The 18678-nt window shown below is 42.2% G+C and overlaps 1 protein-coding gene across 7 annotated transcripts in view; it reads right to left on the reverse strand.

Moving 5' to 3' along the window:
* Positions 1–415: 415 nt before the first annotated feature.
* The window catches only part of SLC2A9 (solute carrier family 2 member 9), a 574319-nt gene continuing 556056 nt past the window's right edge, over positions 416–18678 (reverse strand). For all 7 annotated transcript variants that reach the window (XM_069744845.1, XM_069744847.1, XM_069744851.1 and 4 more), the window contains one exon: positions 416–936. In XM_069744845.1, coding sequence (XP_069600946.1) covers positions 664–936 — 273 coding nt within the window. In that variant the 3' untranslated portion in view covers positions 416–663. The remainder of the gene's footprint in view (positions 937–18678) is intronic.

Below are 18678 nucleotides of genomic sequence, written 5' to 3' on the forward strand. Positions count from 1 at the left end.
AGGTTATGCCAGCGGGCAAACAGGCAGTGAAGTAATTTTTTTCCAAAATTTGCTACTTATGATTTGACAAATTGGCATCCACCTCTGAATTCATGAGAAGTGAATTAACAATTCAAGGCGCATTCACCTTGTCTCAAACAGATTTGCACATATTTACCCCATATGCCTTCCTCCCTTCTGATGAATCTCTGCCTATCCAGCTTGATTAACAGCTCCTCAGTGCAACTCCTCCTTGCTGAGTTCTCTCACTGCCCTAAACAAGCTGCAGCTGTCCGTCAGCTTGTCAGGAAGGAGACTGAATACACGTGGACTCATGAGCAAGTGGACTCTTCCATTCTAAAGCTGCACTCATAAAATGCTAATTTTAATATTGTCAATCTGAGATGGGTTTTCAAAGTAAGTACACCAGACTCATCAAATCTAAGATATATTTAATAATGTATGCAGAATTTATTATGAAAACTGATGATAAATCCACTTTACTATAGGAAGAAGTGCATTGAGATAATGCAATATATGTCGGTGTTGTCACATCGTAACTATAAGGCTCTGTACAGTGGACGGACATTGTTGCTGTCCACTTTGCTTACAACAAGCATCAGTCAGACTTGGTTCCGATGACTGGAGTTAGAATCCGCCTCATATCCACCAGCTCCACACATTTTATGCCTGATCCATATGCTCCATCTGCAGATTGTTGCAGTCACTGCAAGGCGAGTGCAAATCATTGTCCTCCAACTGATCCATCGTCTTCTCTTCAGGCGGGAGCTTCTCAAGTTCCTTCACAGACTGAGAAATTTTATTAATCTTTGCAAATGCTTGATCGATTTCATTGAATGTCTTGTTCTTTGTTTCTGGCAAAACAAAGTAGAGGTAGAGGGCGCCTGCCAGGCAGATTGTGGCAAACACCAGAAAACAGTAGTTGCCCAAGCCATCCTATAAAGACAAAGGAGAGAGCTAAACAAACCGGATATTAAAATCCTTCCAAGGATGTGGATTGCAGTATATGAAAAAGTACTAGACGATATTTTTTTTATAATTAGGTAAATATTATTTGTATCTCAAATCAATAGGAGGCGCATGTGTAGTGCCCTGTAATGGCCACTATGAGAAGACGGCCAGCTCCGCAAGTGATAACGGCTGGCCGGCGGCCGCAGCCGCCAACACTGATAACAGCTGATCGGCAGGTCAGTCGGAGCCCGACCAATTAGACATTAATGACCTATCTTAAACATACAGTATTTCATCAATGTTAAAGTAGCAGAAAACCTCTTTAAGTAATTATACAGCACATAACATCTGTACTATAACCAGAAAAAAGAACTAAGCGTCTATTGAGGCATTTGAGATTTCAGTTCTGAAGGGATGTCCTTGCAGTTTGGAGTCCAAAACGCAATCAGCTGATTGCCGCAATTCCTGTACAACATGGTCAGCTAAACTTTTCACCTGGAGAACTACTCACCAATTAGGCCCATAAAGGAGCTCCTCAACGGGAATATCTCCTTTATTTATGATGTTGATATGTTCAAATAAGACACACTGACAAGGGACAGCCCCTTAAATGGGTGGTCCGAAATCCAAATTAATTTTCATCCTAAATCCTTATTTATTTAGTGCCATAATCTAAACTATTTTCAGATATACTTGAAATAAAAATTCCCTATCCTTCCTTAATGACAGTGTCTAACAGATTTTCTCTCTTTTTTTCCTACTTCCTTTTTGATGAGAACTCCAGTGCATGCTGGGATACTGAAACAAAAAGTCATCAGGGGACAGTTGTTGTCGTCACTGCCATAGCCCCTGCCTGAAATGAAACATTATCAGTGACACTCATTTCAGAGGCTAAGCTATTCCCTGTGCGATGTGCACAATGACAGTGCGCTCTCTCGCCAGCTCAGATCTGTAGTAAGGAGCCGGCACCATTGGAGCGCATTGTCAGAATACCCGACGTGCAGAGATCAGCGCTGCCCCGCAAGTGAGTCGTCTTTGGTCTCTGCACGCTGGGTATTCTGACAACTGACATAGGATCTGAAAAAGCTAGACATGTACAATTGTACTAATGGACAGAAATATCCTTTTTCCACCCTATCCACTGTCATTATTAAAGAATCAGTTCTATTAGATATTATTTAAATTAAAAAAGGGATATTCCCTATACTAACTTATATTATTAAATATAACTTGTGAACTGCGTTAATAATGTTTGGATATTTCAATATTGCTATTTAATTGAGAGCACTACCCTACCTCTCCTATGCCTGCAATATTTGTGTATATGGTGTTTCTGCAGTACCAGCCCTTGATGAAGCTAGATTAACGGTGAAACATTTCATGGTGACCTTGTGAGATAGGTTCAAACAATTGTAGTCGCTGTCCCTGGCACAGCATCAACACAACTATTAGATAGGAATATTATAAAATCCACAAGTTAGTGACTTAGTTGGCCAGAATTTATTTAATAATTTAAGTTAGTGCTTGGTTTATCAAGTTTATCAGGTTTATAAGTTAAACGTAACTAAAGTTATGTTTTATGAATACCAGTGGATATGGTGGAAGAAGGCTACATTTTTCTGTCTATTTGGACATTGGTATATGCATCTTTCATACCCTTCCATCAATAACATGTCTCGAACCCTGTTGTAATTAGAAGGCTGGACATGGCATCTCGGGGCTCGGACTCCTGATGCTGGGTTTTGTCTTTTGCCTCTCTCCGAAATTCTACAGCTCTGGGGTAAAGGTGACGGTTTTATATTTCTTGTATGTGTAAGCTTAGGCTTCTTTCACACTTGCGTCGGTACGGGGCCGTCGCAAAGCGTCGGCCTGATGTACCAACGTACGTTGTGCAAATTTGGCACAACGTGGGCAGTGGATGCAGTTTTTCAACGCATCTGCTGCCCATTCTATGTCCCGGGGAGGAGGGGGCAAAGTTCAGGCCGCGCATGCGCGGTAGGAAATGGCGGACACGACGTACGAAAAAACATTACATTGAACTTTTTTTCGTGACGACGGTCCGCCAAAACACGACGTATCCAGCGCACGACGGACGCGACGTATGGCCATACGTCGCGATCCGTCGGCAATACAAGTCTATGGGAAAAAAATGCATCCTGCGGGCACATTTGTAGGATGCGTTTTTTTCCCAAGATGACGCATTGCGACGGATCTAACAGTGTGAAAGAAGCCTAAGAAAGACCCAAAAAAGAAACATATTTTTCACAAAGGCTGGGGACTAGTTGTAGGGAATCCTCAAATCTTCACATTTGTCCATTTCTTTTATAGTCGTTTTCTCATCTGAGAAAGTGATAGCATGAGATTAGTGGGGGTCTGGTTCCTCACAAAATCCCTTGAATGGAGGGAAAGCAGCGTTGAACCCTTTTTAAAACTGTTGCTCGTACATTGTTGCTTCTGTTCCCTCTGTGTAAGGAACCCGATCTATGAGCTTGAATGTCCGGTGCTGTTCCTTGCTTGGTCTGGCGACCGGCGTTCACTCTTTTGGGTAGAAAAACAATAAAGGGTACAGCAACATTTTTTTCTTTTTGACTTCAGGATCAATGGAGCTGCTAGAGATTATACTTCCAATGTATCATATAGGGATGGATTATTATAAAAATGTCCTATCACTTCATAGGATAGGAAAACTCCATGAAATCTGTTCTGAGATATTCATATGAATTATTGTGTGGACCAAGTTAATAAAACTTTGCACGCAGTGAGGATTCCCCAGTGACGGGAGCAGGCGGTCATGTGGCTTGCATACTTCCGGCCACATTCCAACTAGACGTATCCGGTAATACACTTCTATTGATAGAGGCCACGCACGTCTAGTCGGCACATGTATGCAAATCACATACTTACAGTCACAGGCCTGCCTGCTCGCTCTCGACGAATCCTCAGTGTGAAGTGCACACAACAACCCCCGGACAACCCCTTTAATTCAGTATTAACTACCCCTGGACAACCCCTTTTATTCGTTATTAAGTCAATTTTGCAAGCTTCCTCTAGTGGTAGTTGTAAGCAGCTACGAGACAAAGTTTTACTAAACTTCCATAATTGTTAAAGAGGTCTCCAACTTATAGAAAATATAAAATGAATCTATTGAATATTCATATGTGTCTGTTCATTGGGTTCCAATTGTTGAAACCGTCACAATATTTTGAACAAAGGTGCCAGCAAGTGAGGTCCTTCTCTATAACATTGGATGGAAGGTAAAGGGAGGTGCATTATATTTGGTGAATAGTACATATATGAGGTCCAGAAGACTAGAAAGCCCTGTTCTCGAATTCATGATGGGCCCAGATGATGAAAATAGAACAGAAATGTCAAAAGTTAAAAAAAACTTTAGACCTGCAACGCCACCTATCCAAAAATATTAGTTTGTGGGCCCTGGTTGAATCGATTTGGTGCAACATTTTCAAGCAGATGTCAACATTATAATAGAACTGCATGCTACAGAACAAAGCAATTGTTTTTTGCAAATCAATTTTATATATACCAATTTATCTGCTCAAGCAAAGAAAGCCATTATTATGACCATCCGTAATAATAACAACTTATTTCACGCCATTTAATTTTATAAATTGTGCACAAAAATAAAATAGAAAAGGAAAAAATAGCAAGTCTTCTGAGGGTTTCATGTCCAGTATATGGCACTACACTCTGTCACAAGTGGAAATGTAAAAGGGTAATTGCCAACATTCCACAGAAAAGAAGTAAAAGTGCTGAGCAGTGGGGACTCAGGTGCTAGGGCCAGACCCATCCCATGAACATGGCTCTGAAATTCCCATAAGAATCTGCCACTGCTCCATTTATTCACTATGGGACTGCGGAAATCCCTGATACTACACTCAGCTATTGCCTGCAGTCCAATAGAGAATGAATGGCCATATGGCTAGCCTTTCAAATGTCAGATCCCCACTCTCCGGATCAGAAGGGATTTCGATAGTCAGACCCCAACCAATCCTGTGGATAATATAAATGTATAGAATAACTATTAGAGAGGCCATACAAATTGAAAATTGATAGACTGGTTTTAAGTTATACCAGTAATATTATATTGATAGGGTTTCAACTTCCTGCACCCCGTGCATTTTTTATTGAATGGCCACGTCACCTTCATTGTTTATCAGGTAGAGATGTATTACAGCTCACTACATCTAAGTTAATGGGAATGAGCTGCAATCAGTTCAATACCAGCAATAATAGCAGATCAATCAACCACCATGGGACCCGTGAGTCAGGGGACCTGGTATCAGCGTTGCATGCTCCCCCACCCAGTTTCACACTTTCAACTCTTTTGGCATCCTGAGTATTTTAGTTCTTTTCAACAATGAGTACGTTGTGGGGGCCATGATACCGTTTGTTGGGCTATGGAGTGGGGGAGAAGAGGTTGCATTATACTATATGGAAGGGTATATGGGGCCCCTTATACTATATGGAAGGTTATGTGGGGCCCCTTATACTATATGGAAGGTTATGTGGGGCCCCTTATACTATATGGAAGGTTATGTGGGGCCCCTTATACTATATGGAAGGTTATGTGGGGCCCCTTATACTATATGGAAGGTTATGTGGGGCCCCTTATACTATATGGAAGGTTATGTGGGGGCCATTATACTCTATGTAGTGCTATGTAGGGCTATTATACTATATGGAGTGCTATGTAGAGCCATTATACTATATGGAAGGCTATTTGAGTTCTATTATACTATATGGAAGGCTATGTGGGACCCAATGTGCTGTGCATGGCTAGTGTGGATCATTTTACTGTATGTAAACAATTATACAGTGTGTAGGTTTGTGTGGGGTCCATCATTCTGTGTGATGGATTATATGGGGGCCATTATGCTGCTTGGAGGGCTGTGTAGGGGCCATTATACTGTTTGGAGCACTGTGTGGAGGCTAGTATACCATTATACAGTGCGGAGGGTTATTTTGGGACCATTAAACTATATGGTGGGCTGTGTGGGGACCATCATATTGTGTGGAGGGCTGTGTTAGTGGTCACGGTTGGGGCATCATACTGTGTTGGGGTCACCATACTTTGCTGGGTGTTACAGTAGGGTCATCATACCGTGTCTGTGGAAGCTACTGTGGATGAATTCACCGTAGGGGTACCATACTATGTTCAGGGGCACTATTGTTGGCATTATACTTTATGGGGTCAATGAAAGGTGAATCCAGGGGTTACAAACTACTCATGCTGCATAGTCGTGAGATATGCCCTTCTGTTACCTAGCTGAATATTATTATTTTTTGTGCGGGATTCTCAAGTAGAACTTCTGTTACTTGACCCCATGATTTTAATTTACGCGTCTGGCTGAAATACCAACACATATGTTCCTAAAGGCTTGCAGCATTGAATTGTAAAGAATAAAGAGACACGGAGCAGACTGGGAGGGGAGAAGTGTTGTACTATGTGGCTAATATACAGACATATACAAACACGACGCGTCAGCATACTGCGATTAATGAATACATGAACTCCAATATCGCTGTAAACAGTAAAAATGTAAGCCACTGAGTTAGCATTTTTAAACAAAGAGCGCAAAATCGATCCAACCGCGTCAAGGTGTACCTTAATATGGATGGTCACTATCACTAACGTCCTATTTCTCCATGTGTCAAACCAGGCCTCATCTGAGCTGAGGTAACAGGAATAAAACCAGGTATTGATCGAAATTAAAACCTTGTCTGGGAAAGATGGGTGAATAAAGGTGCTGGGACCTGGAGGCCCCCCGAAATGTATACGACAAAAAAAATATAGCGTTTAGCATTAAATTAATGGACACATGCACAAATACGCTATGTGGCCAATATACAGTTGTGCTCAAAAGTTTACATGCCCCGGCAGAATTTTTGCTTTCTTGGCCATTTTTCAGAGAATATGAATGATAACACTAAAATTTTTTCTCCACTTATGGTTAGTGGATGGGTGAAGCCATTTATTGTCAAACTACTGTGTTTTCTCTTTTTAAATCATAATGACAACCCAAAACATCCAAAAGACCCTGAACAAATGTTTACATACCCTGGTGATTTTGGCCTGAAAACATGCTCTGAAGTTGACACAAATGGATTTGACTGGCTACTAAAGGTAACATCTTCACCTGTGACCTGTTTGCTTGTAATCAGTGTGTGTGCATAAAAGCTGAGTGATTTTCTGGGATCCAGACAGACTTTTGCATCTTTCATCCAGCCACTGATGTTTCTGGATTGAGAGTCTTGGTGAAAGCAAAAGAATTGTCAACGGATCAATGGGAAAAGATAGCTGAACTGTATAAAACAGGAAAGGGATACAAAATGATATCCAAGGAATTGATAATGCCAGTCAGCAGCATTCAAACTGTGATTAACAAATGGAAAATCAGGGGCTCTGTAAACACAAAACCACGGTCAGGTAGACCAACAAAATTTTTTCCCACAACTGCCAGGAAAGCTGTTCGGGATGCAAAGAAAAGCTCACAAATAACATCAGCTGAAATACAGGACTCTCTGAAAACTAGCGGTGTGGCTGTTTCACGATACACAATAAGGAGGCACTCGAAGAAAGAAAAATTTTGCTGCATGGGCTAGAAGAAAGCCATTACTGCACAAATGCTACAATGTATCTCACCTATAATACACAAAACAGCACAGAGACAAAACTTCTGGAACAAGGTAATTTGGAGTGATGAGACCAAAATGAATAGCCAATCTTTAAAGGTGTGCCAGTTACTGATAAATAACCAGTGCAGCGAAGACACAGCACCGACTCTTCAGCAGCATAAATACCAGTAAGGTTCTTTTTCTATTTTTTTAAGAATTGTGCTATTTCTTTCATAAGTTACTTGACTACTAATGTAGGTGCATAAAGACTGGTTATTTATCAGTAACTGGTACACTTATAAAGATTGACTATTCATCTATAACTGGTATATACATATATATCATTAAATACTAAGGGTAATACATGAATGGTCCTCTAGATAAATAGTGATTCGTTTTCCCCTTATCCATTTATTTGTCTGCTTTCAGAGGCTTTAGTGTGGTGACCTTTTTTATTTTTTATTTATTTCTATGTGATTGACAGACTGAGCACAGCAGCTGTCTAGGCACCAGCAGCTTTAGCTCACATCCAAAACCTTTGGTTCTGGAGTGGCCATCTCAGTCTCCTGACCTCAATATCATTGAGCCACTCTGGGGACATTTTAGGTCGCAGTTCATGCTAGACAGCCCATCAATTTACAGGAACTGGAGGCCTTTTGCCAAGAAGAGTGGGCAGCTTTACCATTTGAGAAAATAAAAAACCTCATCCACAACTACCACAAAAGACTTCAAGCTGTCATTGATGTTAGAGGGGGCAATACACGGTATTAAGGAATGAGGTATGTAAACTTTTCATCAGGGTAATTTGGATGTTTTGGGTTGTCATTATGATTTAAAAAGAGAAAACACAGCAGTTTGACAATAAATGGCTTCACCCAACCACTAACCATGAGTGGAGAAAAAGTTTTGGTGTTATCATTCTAATTCTCTGAAGAAAGGCCAAGAAAGCAAAAATTCTGCTGGGGTATGTAAACCTTTGAAAACAACTGTACAGACACATACATGCACGATGTGTAAGCACACTGCGACTAATGAGTACACGAACTACACTATTGCTGTAAACATAAAGAGCGTAAGGTACTTAGTTCACATACAGAGACTATCCATGTTTCCATGTTTAGGTACACCTTGACGTGGTTGGATGGCCTTTGTGCTCTTTGATAAAATATGCTAACCAAGACCTTACGTTATTATTAATATTTTTAACATTTACGGCAAGATTGGAGTTCATCTATTCATTATTCGCAGTGTGTTAACACATCGCGTATGTATATGCTGAAATTCAGCGCTGTCTACAGGCGGACAGCTTTGTTTTGGCCAATATCCTTAGCTTTGTTTCAAGATACTTTAAAGGGCTGTCTATTGATACCAATAGATGACACTAAAGTGACAGTTTTCTTTCTTCTGTCGAGAGCTTATTTGAACGCTGAGATTGATAATATTTGAGTATCACATATTAGATCACACGTAACTCACAAATGAGAGTTACCCTGTGTGACACTGCCTATTTTGTCAATTTTTCCTTTCCTCACTTACATCAATGATTCACAATATTCGCAATGAAGCATAAATCATCGCGTTAACTAATCTCAGCTCATGTCAAAAATTATGTCAGAAAAATGATTTGCTAAATATATTAGGGGCAGATTAATCAAAATCTAAAGCACTGTATCATTTGATGACCCATGTGACTGTCAAATAAATACACTGGATACCAATCATTAAATAGGTTTTCTCGCGCTCAATCTTCAAGAGCGCAGTGCTCCCCATGCCTCTCAAATTTTTCCTTTCTGAAGGAGCGGCGCGCTCCTGAAGAATGACATAGCTGTGTGCGTTCCTTGTTGCAAGCAGAGGCAGAAATGCATTTTCGCAGCATCATTGGCGTGCAGGGACAGGGGAGTTGGAAAACAGACACCTTCAGAGCAGTCCTTCCAGGTCTATAACAAAGACCTTACAACACCTGCATTCCTTGCCTAGGAAAGCAGCCACCTCTGACTAACTGCAGAAGCCGCCGGCTATCTAGGAAACAGGCAGTAATCTATAGGATTAAAAACTTTTATTAACAGAGACGATTTTGTAACAAACACATTGCAAAATTGCTTATTTTTGCAAGCAATTTGCAATTTTAACCATTTACCATGTTGATTCTATTCCTTTAATGCCTACACCGTTTCTAGCCGGCCTAGCAAGTTATGTCACGTTTATTAGGCTATGTGTGCCATTTGGGACTTATATGTATCCCACAGCACTACAGACTCTATATTTTGGAGTTCTGCCAGTTTCTAGGACTAATGCTGCAAAATATGATAAATTGATCAGCGTTCTTCAGAATAACCCATAATAATACAGAGAATGAAGATCCGATTGACCCCAACAATCCTCCAAAAAGAAAAGTAGAGAACATTAAGTAATCACGGAGGTCATTAGCATGGTACGGCCAGACAATAATTAATGTGACAGCCCCTGAAGGAGCTTTGCAAACATTTTCTATGGCAAATAAAAATATCCAATAAACTGTACTTGTTCAAAGGGTCATGAGTGATACCGGGAGGTTATGGAAGGACATCCATGTTTATTGCCAAGGGCTCAAAGTGTACTCTCTGAGCTATGGCATGCAATGACAAATAATAGAAGTATTTGGATTCTAAATGTTGCGATCATTTAGGAAACAACCCTTTCACTAACATATTGTATAGATTCAGTGTCATGAAACAAGTTCTCCCGCTAAGAAAAGGTCAAAACAAAAGGACATGTAGATAAAATTGTGTTTGCTACTACTTCTTAAAAACAGGATTATTGGTGCGTATTTGTGACATTATTGATGAATTTTTGAGCAAAACACATTGGGGAGTTGTAAAAAAAATGGTGGATAAGGTTCATAAGAAAAAAGGAATGTATAATCAAAATTTTACTTTTATTCCATATGAATTGTAAATATTTTTGCATTTATATGGAATAAAGTTTAATTACACATTCCTTTTTTCTTTTGAATCTTATCCACAATTTGCCGGTAGTGTACACCAATGTGTAATCTTGTCCTATGAGATTTCATCAATCTAAAAATGGTAAGAAAAATGGTGGTTTTTAAGGGATATAGATATAGGAAGTGGTGCTCCCCTCCCCATAAAAAAAATAATTTCTTCCTCTGGAAGCAGTTCAGGGAGAGTTGATATATGAGTGAAAGCTTAGATTAATGTCTGACCCCCTAAATATGATAAAGTTGCACCTTTTATAGTACCTTTCATGTGGCACTAAAGAGTTTTTTTTTTAACTTTTTTTTAAACCTATTAAAAAATTAATAGTAAAAAATACAACACTTTTCCACTATTAACTCCTGGGCTTGATACCAGGTGACATTACAGAGTTCAAATCGATCTAAAAAAAATATTACCCCATTTGCCACCGCACCAGGGTGTGGAGACACGAGGGTCAGTGGGTGCTCTCATCCGCTGGCCTGGCTCTCTTTAGAAAGACCAGGGATCATCCCACTGAACGCTCGTACTCCTTTCCCATGGGCATACTACTACTCAGACAACACAAGGCTAAGGTACCACAGTGGGGTGATTCTTTATTGGATCACCAACAATCAATAATGTATAGTACAGTCCAAGCAATTACATGAGAAGCTGCAAATGACAGAGGCTCACCCTTCCCCTCGCTCGCCGAGAATTAGAACATCTGTGACTTTGGGGCTTCAAGGTCCAACTACCCCAACCAGTAGCACCTTGCTATTGTCGGGCACCCACAGAGAGGGGGTAGTGGCAAGCTTAGGAAGTTGACAGAGTACATTGAAGTATGTGGCCAGATGACCTAATTGTCCCAACTAGGGCTCTCCAAACGTCTCCATGGGTTCAGTGATAGGCAGTGGATCAACTCTGTATTCCTCTGGGTGAAGCCATGTTGCCTTGGCTGCTGTCCTCTAGAGTCACCCTGTAGAAGGAGAGAGGTCCCCTTTTATACCCACAGCTGCCCTAAGTGGGAGGAAGTCATCTCTCATTGTTCTAGTGTTCAATTAACCTGCATATTTTGTCCTTCAAAGTTTGCAGAACAACAAGCTGCATGGACTGATACAATAGGTAGTCAGCAGGCATTCACCAAATTAACAAATATCAATTGTTCAATTAACCTGCGCTTTTGTCCCTAAAGGATAGCAGAACAATACGCTATAGGAGCTGATACAATAGGCAATCAACATTTACTCAACAATTCAGCAAACATCAATTCAACAAGAGTCAAAGTTCAGGCTCATATGAACAATAGCTCATGTCCCTGAGCCCAGTAAATAATATACATCTAGCATAATTAAGAATAAACACGGTGTCACCACACAGGACAATCATAACCAGGCAAAGCACCATCTAATGTGATGCACCAATTCTAGGGTGGCTGCCAGCTGGAAATTTTAGGCTGGGAAAGGCAAAATAACCATGGGCCTTCCCAGCATGATAATATCAGCCCGCAGCTGTATGCTTTACCTGGTTATCTAAAATAGGGGGACCCCATACTTTATTTATTTATTAAGTTCCCTGGGAGTTAGAGATACATCCAAGGGTATTCCCCATGCTATTCCCATTCCATTTCAGTGCTGTTTCCATCAATTTCAGTGATTTTACTTCCAACCCAGCCCAAGTTGGGATCTTTCTGGAAAATTGCTTGAGTTTCCCATTGACTTCCATTAAATATTGTTACTCAAATCGAGCCCGTCCGAGCGTCCCACCTGCTCAATTCCAGTACCGAGCACTCAGGCATTTTAGTGCTCGATAATCGCTAATGTAAACCTAAGAAACACATTTAAAATGTCCTGTAATTGTTTTCTATTGATTGGTTTATTACAAACAGACATTTTTATACTACCATGTATCATACTATGATTATGAGGTTGGAAGTTTAGAGTGAAATTCTCCATCCTACGGTGATATTACAGTATGCCATGGTTGTATCTAACCTTTTATGTGTTTGCAATCCTTACTATCCTTGTAATAGAATATGATGGCCCAATATCTCTTTCTTACTCTATCTATAAGTTGTACAAGTTAGTACCATTACAACGCACTGGCCAGAAATATTGCCAGTACAAGTTGAAGGGTTAGCGTTAGCGTGAATGATGCCTTGTGTTGTCATGAAGACTACTGATAAAGTATTCTATTTTATCTTGTATCCTCTTAATTTGTTTTCTTATTTGCATATTTGTGTATCATATTATATGGAAATGGTTATACAGCACTGCTCTGCCTATCCCGATAGTATGTATCATTGGGTATCTCAGGAACACTACAGTATGGGCATGTACCTCATCTTTATGTATTTTATGCAGTTATTTTATACATATATGTATCACCCTATCCTATTTTTTCATTCTATATTAAGTGGTGTCTGTTGATCCGGTTAGTTTACTGTGCAGACCAGTTATTCATATAACCAGTAGGGTTGAGTGAAACGGGTCGGTAATATTCAGAAGTCGCCGACTTTTGGCAAGGTCGGGTTTCATGAAACCCGACCCGACCCCTGTGTGGGGTCGGCCATGAAGTCGGCGATCTTCTGAATCTGGAATCGGAATTCCGATACCGATTCCCGATATGTTTAAGATATCGGGAATTGGTATCGGAATTCAGATATAAGTGTAAAATAAAGAATTAAAATAAAAAATATCGCTATACTCACCCTCTGACGCGCCCTGGTACTAACCGGGAACCTTCCTCCTTCGAATCAGCGCTTCCAGGACCTTGCGGTGACGTCGCGGTGACGTCGCGACTTGTGATTGGTCGCGCGGCCGCCCATGTGACCGCTCGCGCGACCAATCAGAAGCCATGACGTCACCGAAGGTCCTGCAAGCGCTGATTCTTAGTAAGGAAGGCTGCCGGAAAGAAGCAGGGCGCGTCCGAGGGTGAGTATATACCTAATAGGAATATACTCACCAGTCACCGCGACGTCACCGCAAGGTCCTGGAAGCGCTGATTCGAAGGAGGAAGGTTCCCGGTTAGTACCAGGGCACGTCAGAGGGTAAGTATAGCGATATTTTTTATTTTTATTCTTTACTTTACACCTAAATATGGATCGCAGGGCCTGAAGGAGAGTTTCCTCTCCTTCAGACCCTGGGAACCATGGAAACCCAATGCACTGCAATGGGTTTCGGGTTTCGGCTGACCCCGACCCCGACTTTTTTATAGGATCGGCCGATTTCACTCGACCCGACTTTTGAAAAAGTCGGGTTTTGTGAAATCCGACCCGATCCTATAAAAGTAAAGGTCGCTCAACACTAATAACCAGCATTAACGGCAGCTGCTTTTTCGTAGATGTGGGTACAAGTTCAGATGCCAAGGACTTAAGGCCAGCGGTGACAAGTGATGTGCTCTCTGGTGCTGCAGAGGAAGTACACTCCAAAGACTGAACCTCTTTTAGTATGGTAAAATGTACAAAACAATGTTGCAACAGTCCATCAAATATCAATTGTTATTCCATAGTGGCAATGTTAGGAAGAAGAAAGCAGAGCTCTTTTTAACTTCCTTCCCATTCTCTCTTCTTTCTGCCCCTTTCTTTTCTTTTTTTTTTTACTATATATTTTCCATTCCAGTCTTGTCATTTTTCTTTTCTCCTAAAATTAATCTCATCATTTTCTATATTCTTTTCCCTTTCGCCCCCGAACCCAAACCCAATAGAAGATAACAGAGACCCGAAATGTGGTGCCCATTACTTACCAAATTAGAAATTTTCATTTTACGGATTTTTTAGAAAAGGGCGTCCCAATATTCAATTAAAAATGACAATGACATGATTTCCTATTTTGAAAACATTCATTTCACAAACACAACAGTTGCTAGAAGCAAAACATTAGGCATCCCAAAAAAAGGACATTGGTAGATAATGGGTTAAAATGTCTGTAAAATTGTCATAGTAAGGGCTAGGGGCATGTGAAAGGAAGCTAAATGGAGGTAAGAGAAGGACAATTGCACTGCAAATAAATTTGGATAGGTAAACTTTAAATAACATAGAATAAAAGAAGAAAAAATCATAATCTTGAACCAGGAGGTGGAGGTCCAAGTGGAGGAGGAGGTTGAGGAGGTGGAGGTAGTGGTGTCAGTCGATGAGGCATAGGAGGAGGAGATAGTTAACATTGTTTTTGTGTTTTTTTTTTTTTGGGAGGGGGCCCTGAAAACAGGCAGTGTAATTATCTGCTTGCCACTCTCTCTCTCTGTATATAGGCCGTGTAATACTTTGCAATTTTTTGGGGTTGAAAACAATGAGGAGAGCATCAAATAGGGAATTTGGCCAAATTGGTGGTGGTGATGGTGTAGCTGCTACAAAGAGAGAGAGGCCATGGTTGAAATTGACACACACACCTCTGGTGCACGCAGGCGAAAGGATGTTCTGTGTAATTTCATAGACCGGAGTACCACTGGATGAATGGTGATGCCAAAATAAGTAGAGGTGGTTTTAGATTGGCTGGCTGAGAGTGTATTCAGTACCTTTGCTTTGTCTTCCACCAGGCCCCCTGCTGAAAGCACAGATTTTACACCTGCGGCACATGGGCATCTGTCAACCACATCACCCCATTGCATATAAGGCAAACAGTCATGCAGCAGTCACTTCTGCATTTTCTTGACTCTGCTGGCTGTGGTTCCTGCCCCACAATGGGAAGCGATTGAGTGCACGCCCAATTACCCAATCACTTGTTCTGTTTGAGGATGAGAATATGGGAAGAGTAAGGCACATGGCCAGCGGATCACCACAGCACAAGCTGCAGTTTTTTTCTGTGTGTAGTCTGGTAAGGAGGGCAGGAGTGAAGACTGGGTTGAACATCACATGGAGGATTATAATTATCATATATAATCGAGTATAAGCCGACCTGAGTATAAGCCGAAACCCCTAATTTTGCCACCAAAAAATGGGAAAACTTAATGACTCGAGTATAAGCCTAGGGTGGAAAATGCAGCAGCTACCGGTAACTGTCAAAATGTAGAGGGTAAATGAATGTGTTGGGCCACAGAATTCTAGAGGATGGGGGATACTCGGGAGAAGTCTTGCAGGTGATTGGATGAGAAACGTACAAGATATCTGGAGATTAGTTCAGCGATATATGGGGGATACAAACTATGGTTGGCTTTGTAGGTTAGTGTTAGTAGCTTGAAGTGGATATGTTGTGGAATTTGGAGACAATGAAAGGGTTTGTAGAGTGTATAAATGGATGAGTAGTGAGGACAGAACTGCATTAGTAGGACAGCACAGTTAAGGACAGACTGGAGAGGTGAGATGATGTGATGGGGAATGATGAGGTCCTTGACCCCACATAGAGTTAAGGCCATCTGAGTGGCGTGGGTAGTTCAGAGAAAGAAGTGGAGGTTACTCTGTCCTAGCTGCGCAGCAAAAGAGGGAGCAGAGTGCAAAAGCGGGAGCAGGGTGCAAAAACAACGCAGGCAGCCTCTAGCCAGTGCATCGGCTTCTACTGGCCCCCGAGGCGAAGAAGTGAGCACACAAAAGCCAACTCAAAGGAGCTCCCAGACAAATCATGGGTGGTTTGCACACTGTACTGCCAGAGACTGAATAGAGACATGAATGTTCTTAACCTGAGGACCACTTGCATGATGAGGTATCTGAATGCAAAACACAAGCTGCAGTGGAGTACACACCTGAAAAAACAGTAAATATCTGGGCCTCCTCCTGCTCTCTTTTCTGCTGCAGTCTTGGCCTCTTCCTCCTCCTCCAAAGCAATAGGGCCACCTGGTTCCCCACAAAGAGAGGATGTGACAGTACCACTACAAGCAGTTTACCCAAGCATCTCCACTCCATCCCATTGAAGCGTTCAGCTGTACATCCCCCAAATGTTGGATCCCATATTCTACTTATGGCCTCACAGGTGATTTCTAAAGTGCTAATAATATGTTGGGATCATGGGAACCACAATAAGTGGTTCCCATCTGCCACTACTTTTCCTGGTGGGCTATCCCTGCCCTGCACGATCATGTGGACAAAGTCAGGTGTGCACTGCACAATGCCGTAAGTGTAAAGGTCCACATAACCACAGATACATGGACCAGTAAGCACGGGCAGGTACATTATATCTCTATAACTACCCACTGGGTAAATGTTGTGACAGCTTGCCCTGAGGCAGAAAGCGTTTTAATGCATGTCCTGCCACCACAGAGGATTGCTGGATTTTTTTTGCTTGTTTCTCTGTCCATGTTGCCTCCTCTTCCTACTCCACTTCCTCCAACGCCTCCTCATCCCGTCAGCGTAACACCTGCACCATCACCATAGCCAGTGTGTCACGGTTCCATCACTCAGTGTGTCTGGGATGCAGTAACTGACAGCTCGGCTGTCCAAGCCGTTCATCAGGGGAGGAGTTCCAATGGGTAGGAATAATCATGTCTCTAATGGGGGTCCTCGGACCTAGGCATTTTCTTTGTCCCCACAAGCCCCAGAACGGTTTTCTGTTGACTCCTTTTATGACAGTTTAGGTGTGATATATGACAAACCCGACAGAATCCAGGTCGCTGAAGCTTAGATCATGAACTTAGCACAAGGGGGTCGCACAGCGGAGGACTACTGTACTGCATTCCGGCAGTGGTCCACTGAAGTTCCATGGAATGATGCTGCTCTCAGGTGCCAGTTCCAAAAAGGCCTTTCCGAAATCCTCAAGGATGCTTTGGTCCTCCATGACACCCCTTGTTCTCTGATGGAGGCCATGACTCAGGCCATAGAAATGGACAGCAGAATCGGTGAGAGTCATAAATTCAACAAGTGAGGTGTCACAGGGCTACCATGACAGAGAGGTTCCAGAGAACCGCAGCGCTCTGGGCCTCGTTCACACACAGTGAACAGAAGCTCTTCACCTGTATTCTGACCTGGCTGCTTTGTGCCAGCAGTGCAGGAGTTAACCTTATTGCTGAGTTGCTGAGAGCTGGGTTTCTCTCAGCTGAAGTGGTTTTTGTAATCTGATCCTCTATATAGACCCAGTCCTGACTTCAGCTATTGTCAGTGATCAGTTCTACTGCCTGGCTTGGAGGTTGAAGGAGCGTAGTGTTGGTGTTGGAGGTTTATTTACAGAGATTGGTGTCTGCTGTTTTGGCTGCATGTTAAACCTGTTTTCCTTCCTAGTTTATTCCATCTCTTCCCTTCTCTGTGTTTCCTCTGTGGTTGTGTGAGCATTTTGTGAGTTTGAGACTTTTAGTTACCTTCTCTGTATACCCTGTTATTTGTTGTATTATTACACTGGTGCAGTCCACCTCCTTTGGGGAGAGAAGGGGCCACTCATAGGGCCTGCACAGGAGACAAGGATACGCTGGCGGCTCGGGCCTCCTAACCATCATAGGTACCCCCGAGATAAGGGAAAGCCAGGGCCCCATTAAAGTGGCAGGGACAGGTGCGTATCCCAGTACGCTGTCCTGCCCCTTTATCGCCGCTTACGGCATGACATGAGGTTTGTGCTTCCTTTGCCTTGAGTTCTGTATGCATGATCATTTGCTGTCTGAATGTGGACTAAGTTCTGACCATCCGACTGTTTAACTCCTTCTGCTGTGATGCGTTATCATCACCGTTCTTCTGTAATTATGATTTTCATCCCCATTTTGGTGGGAGAGCAACGATGGATTTCACTCTCCAAACCTTAGAGACAAATTGTAAAGGTCAGCTTTTGGCAATTTGGCGCTAGATTTAAAATAGACACTGGGAAGGTGCATGGGATTCGCCAACTATTATAGAAAATGCCCAGGTCTGAAGATACCCTTGCAGTAGGGACATGATTATTCCCACCAGCTGGAACTCCTCCCATGATGACTGGATTGGACAGCATCCCAGACACACTGAGGGGTAGAACCATGACAGTACCCCCTCTTCTAGGGGGCCACCAGGGACCCCCAGCCTTCCCAGAAAATTTTAGAGGAAGGCCCTGACTAAGGGATTGTCCTTCACATCTCAAGCAGGTACCCAGGATCTCTCCTCTTGTCCATATCCCCTCCAGTGGATGAGGGACTGGAGGGAATTACGGACCCTTCGAGAATCCACAACCCTCTGATCCTCATACTCCAGGCCACCGTCTACTGAAAGCAGAGGAGGTGGGGATGGGGGAGACAATGCAGAAGGGACATATGGAATACCTTA

The sequence above is a fragment of the Ranitomeya imitator genome, chromosome 1 (genome assembly GCF_032444005.1).
Source record: "Ranitomeya imitator isolate aRanImi1 chromosome 1, aRanImi1.pri, whole genome shotgun sequence".
NCBI classification, from domain to species: Eukaryota; Metazoa; Chordata; class Amphibia; order Anura; family Dendrobatidae; genus Ranitomeya; species Ranitomeya imitator.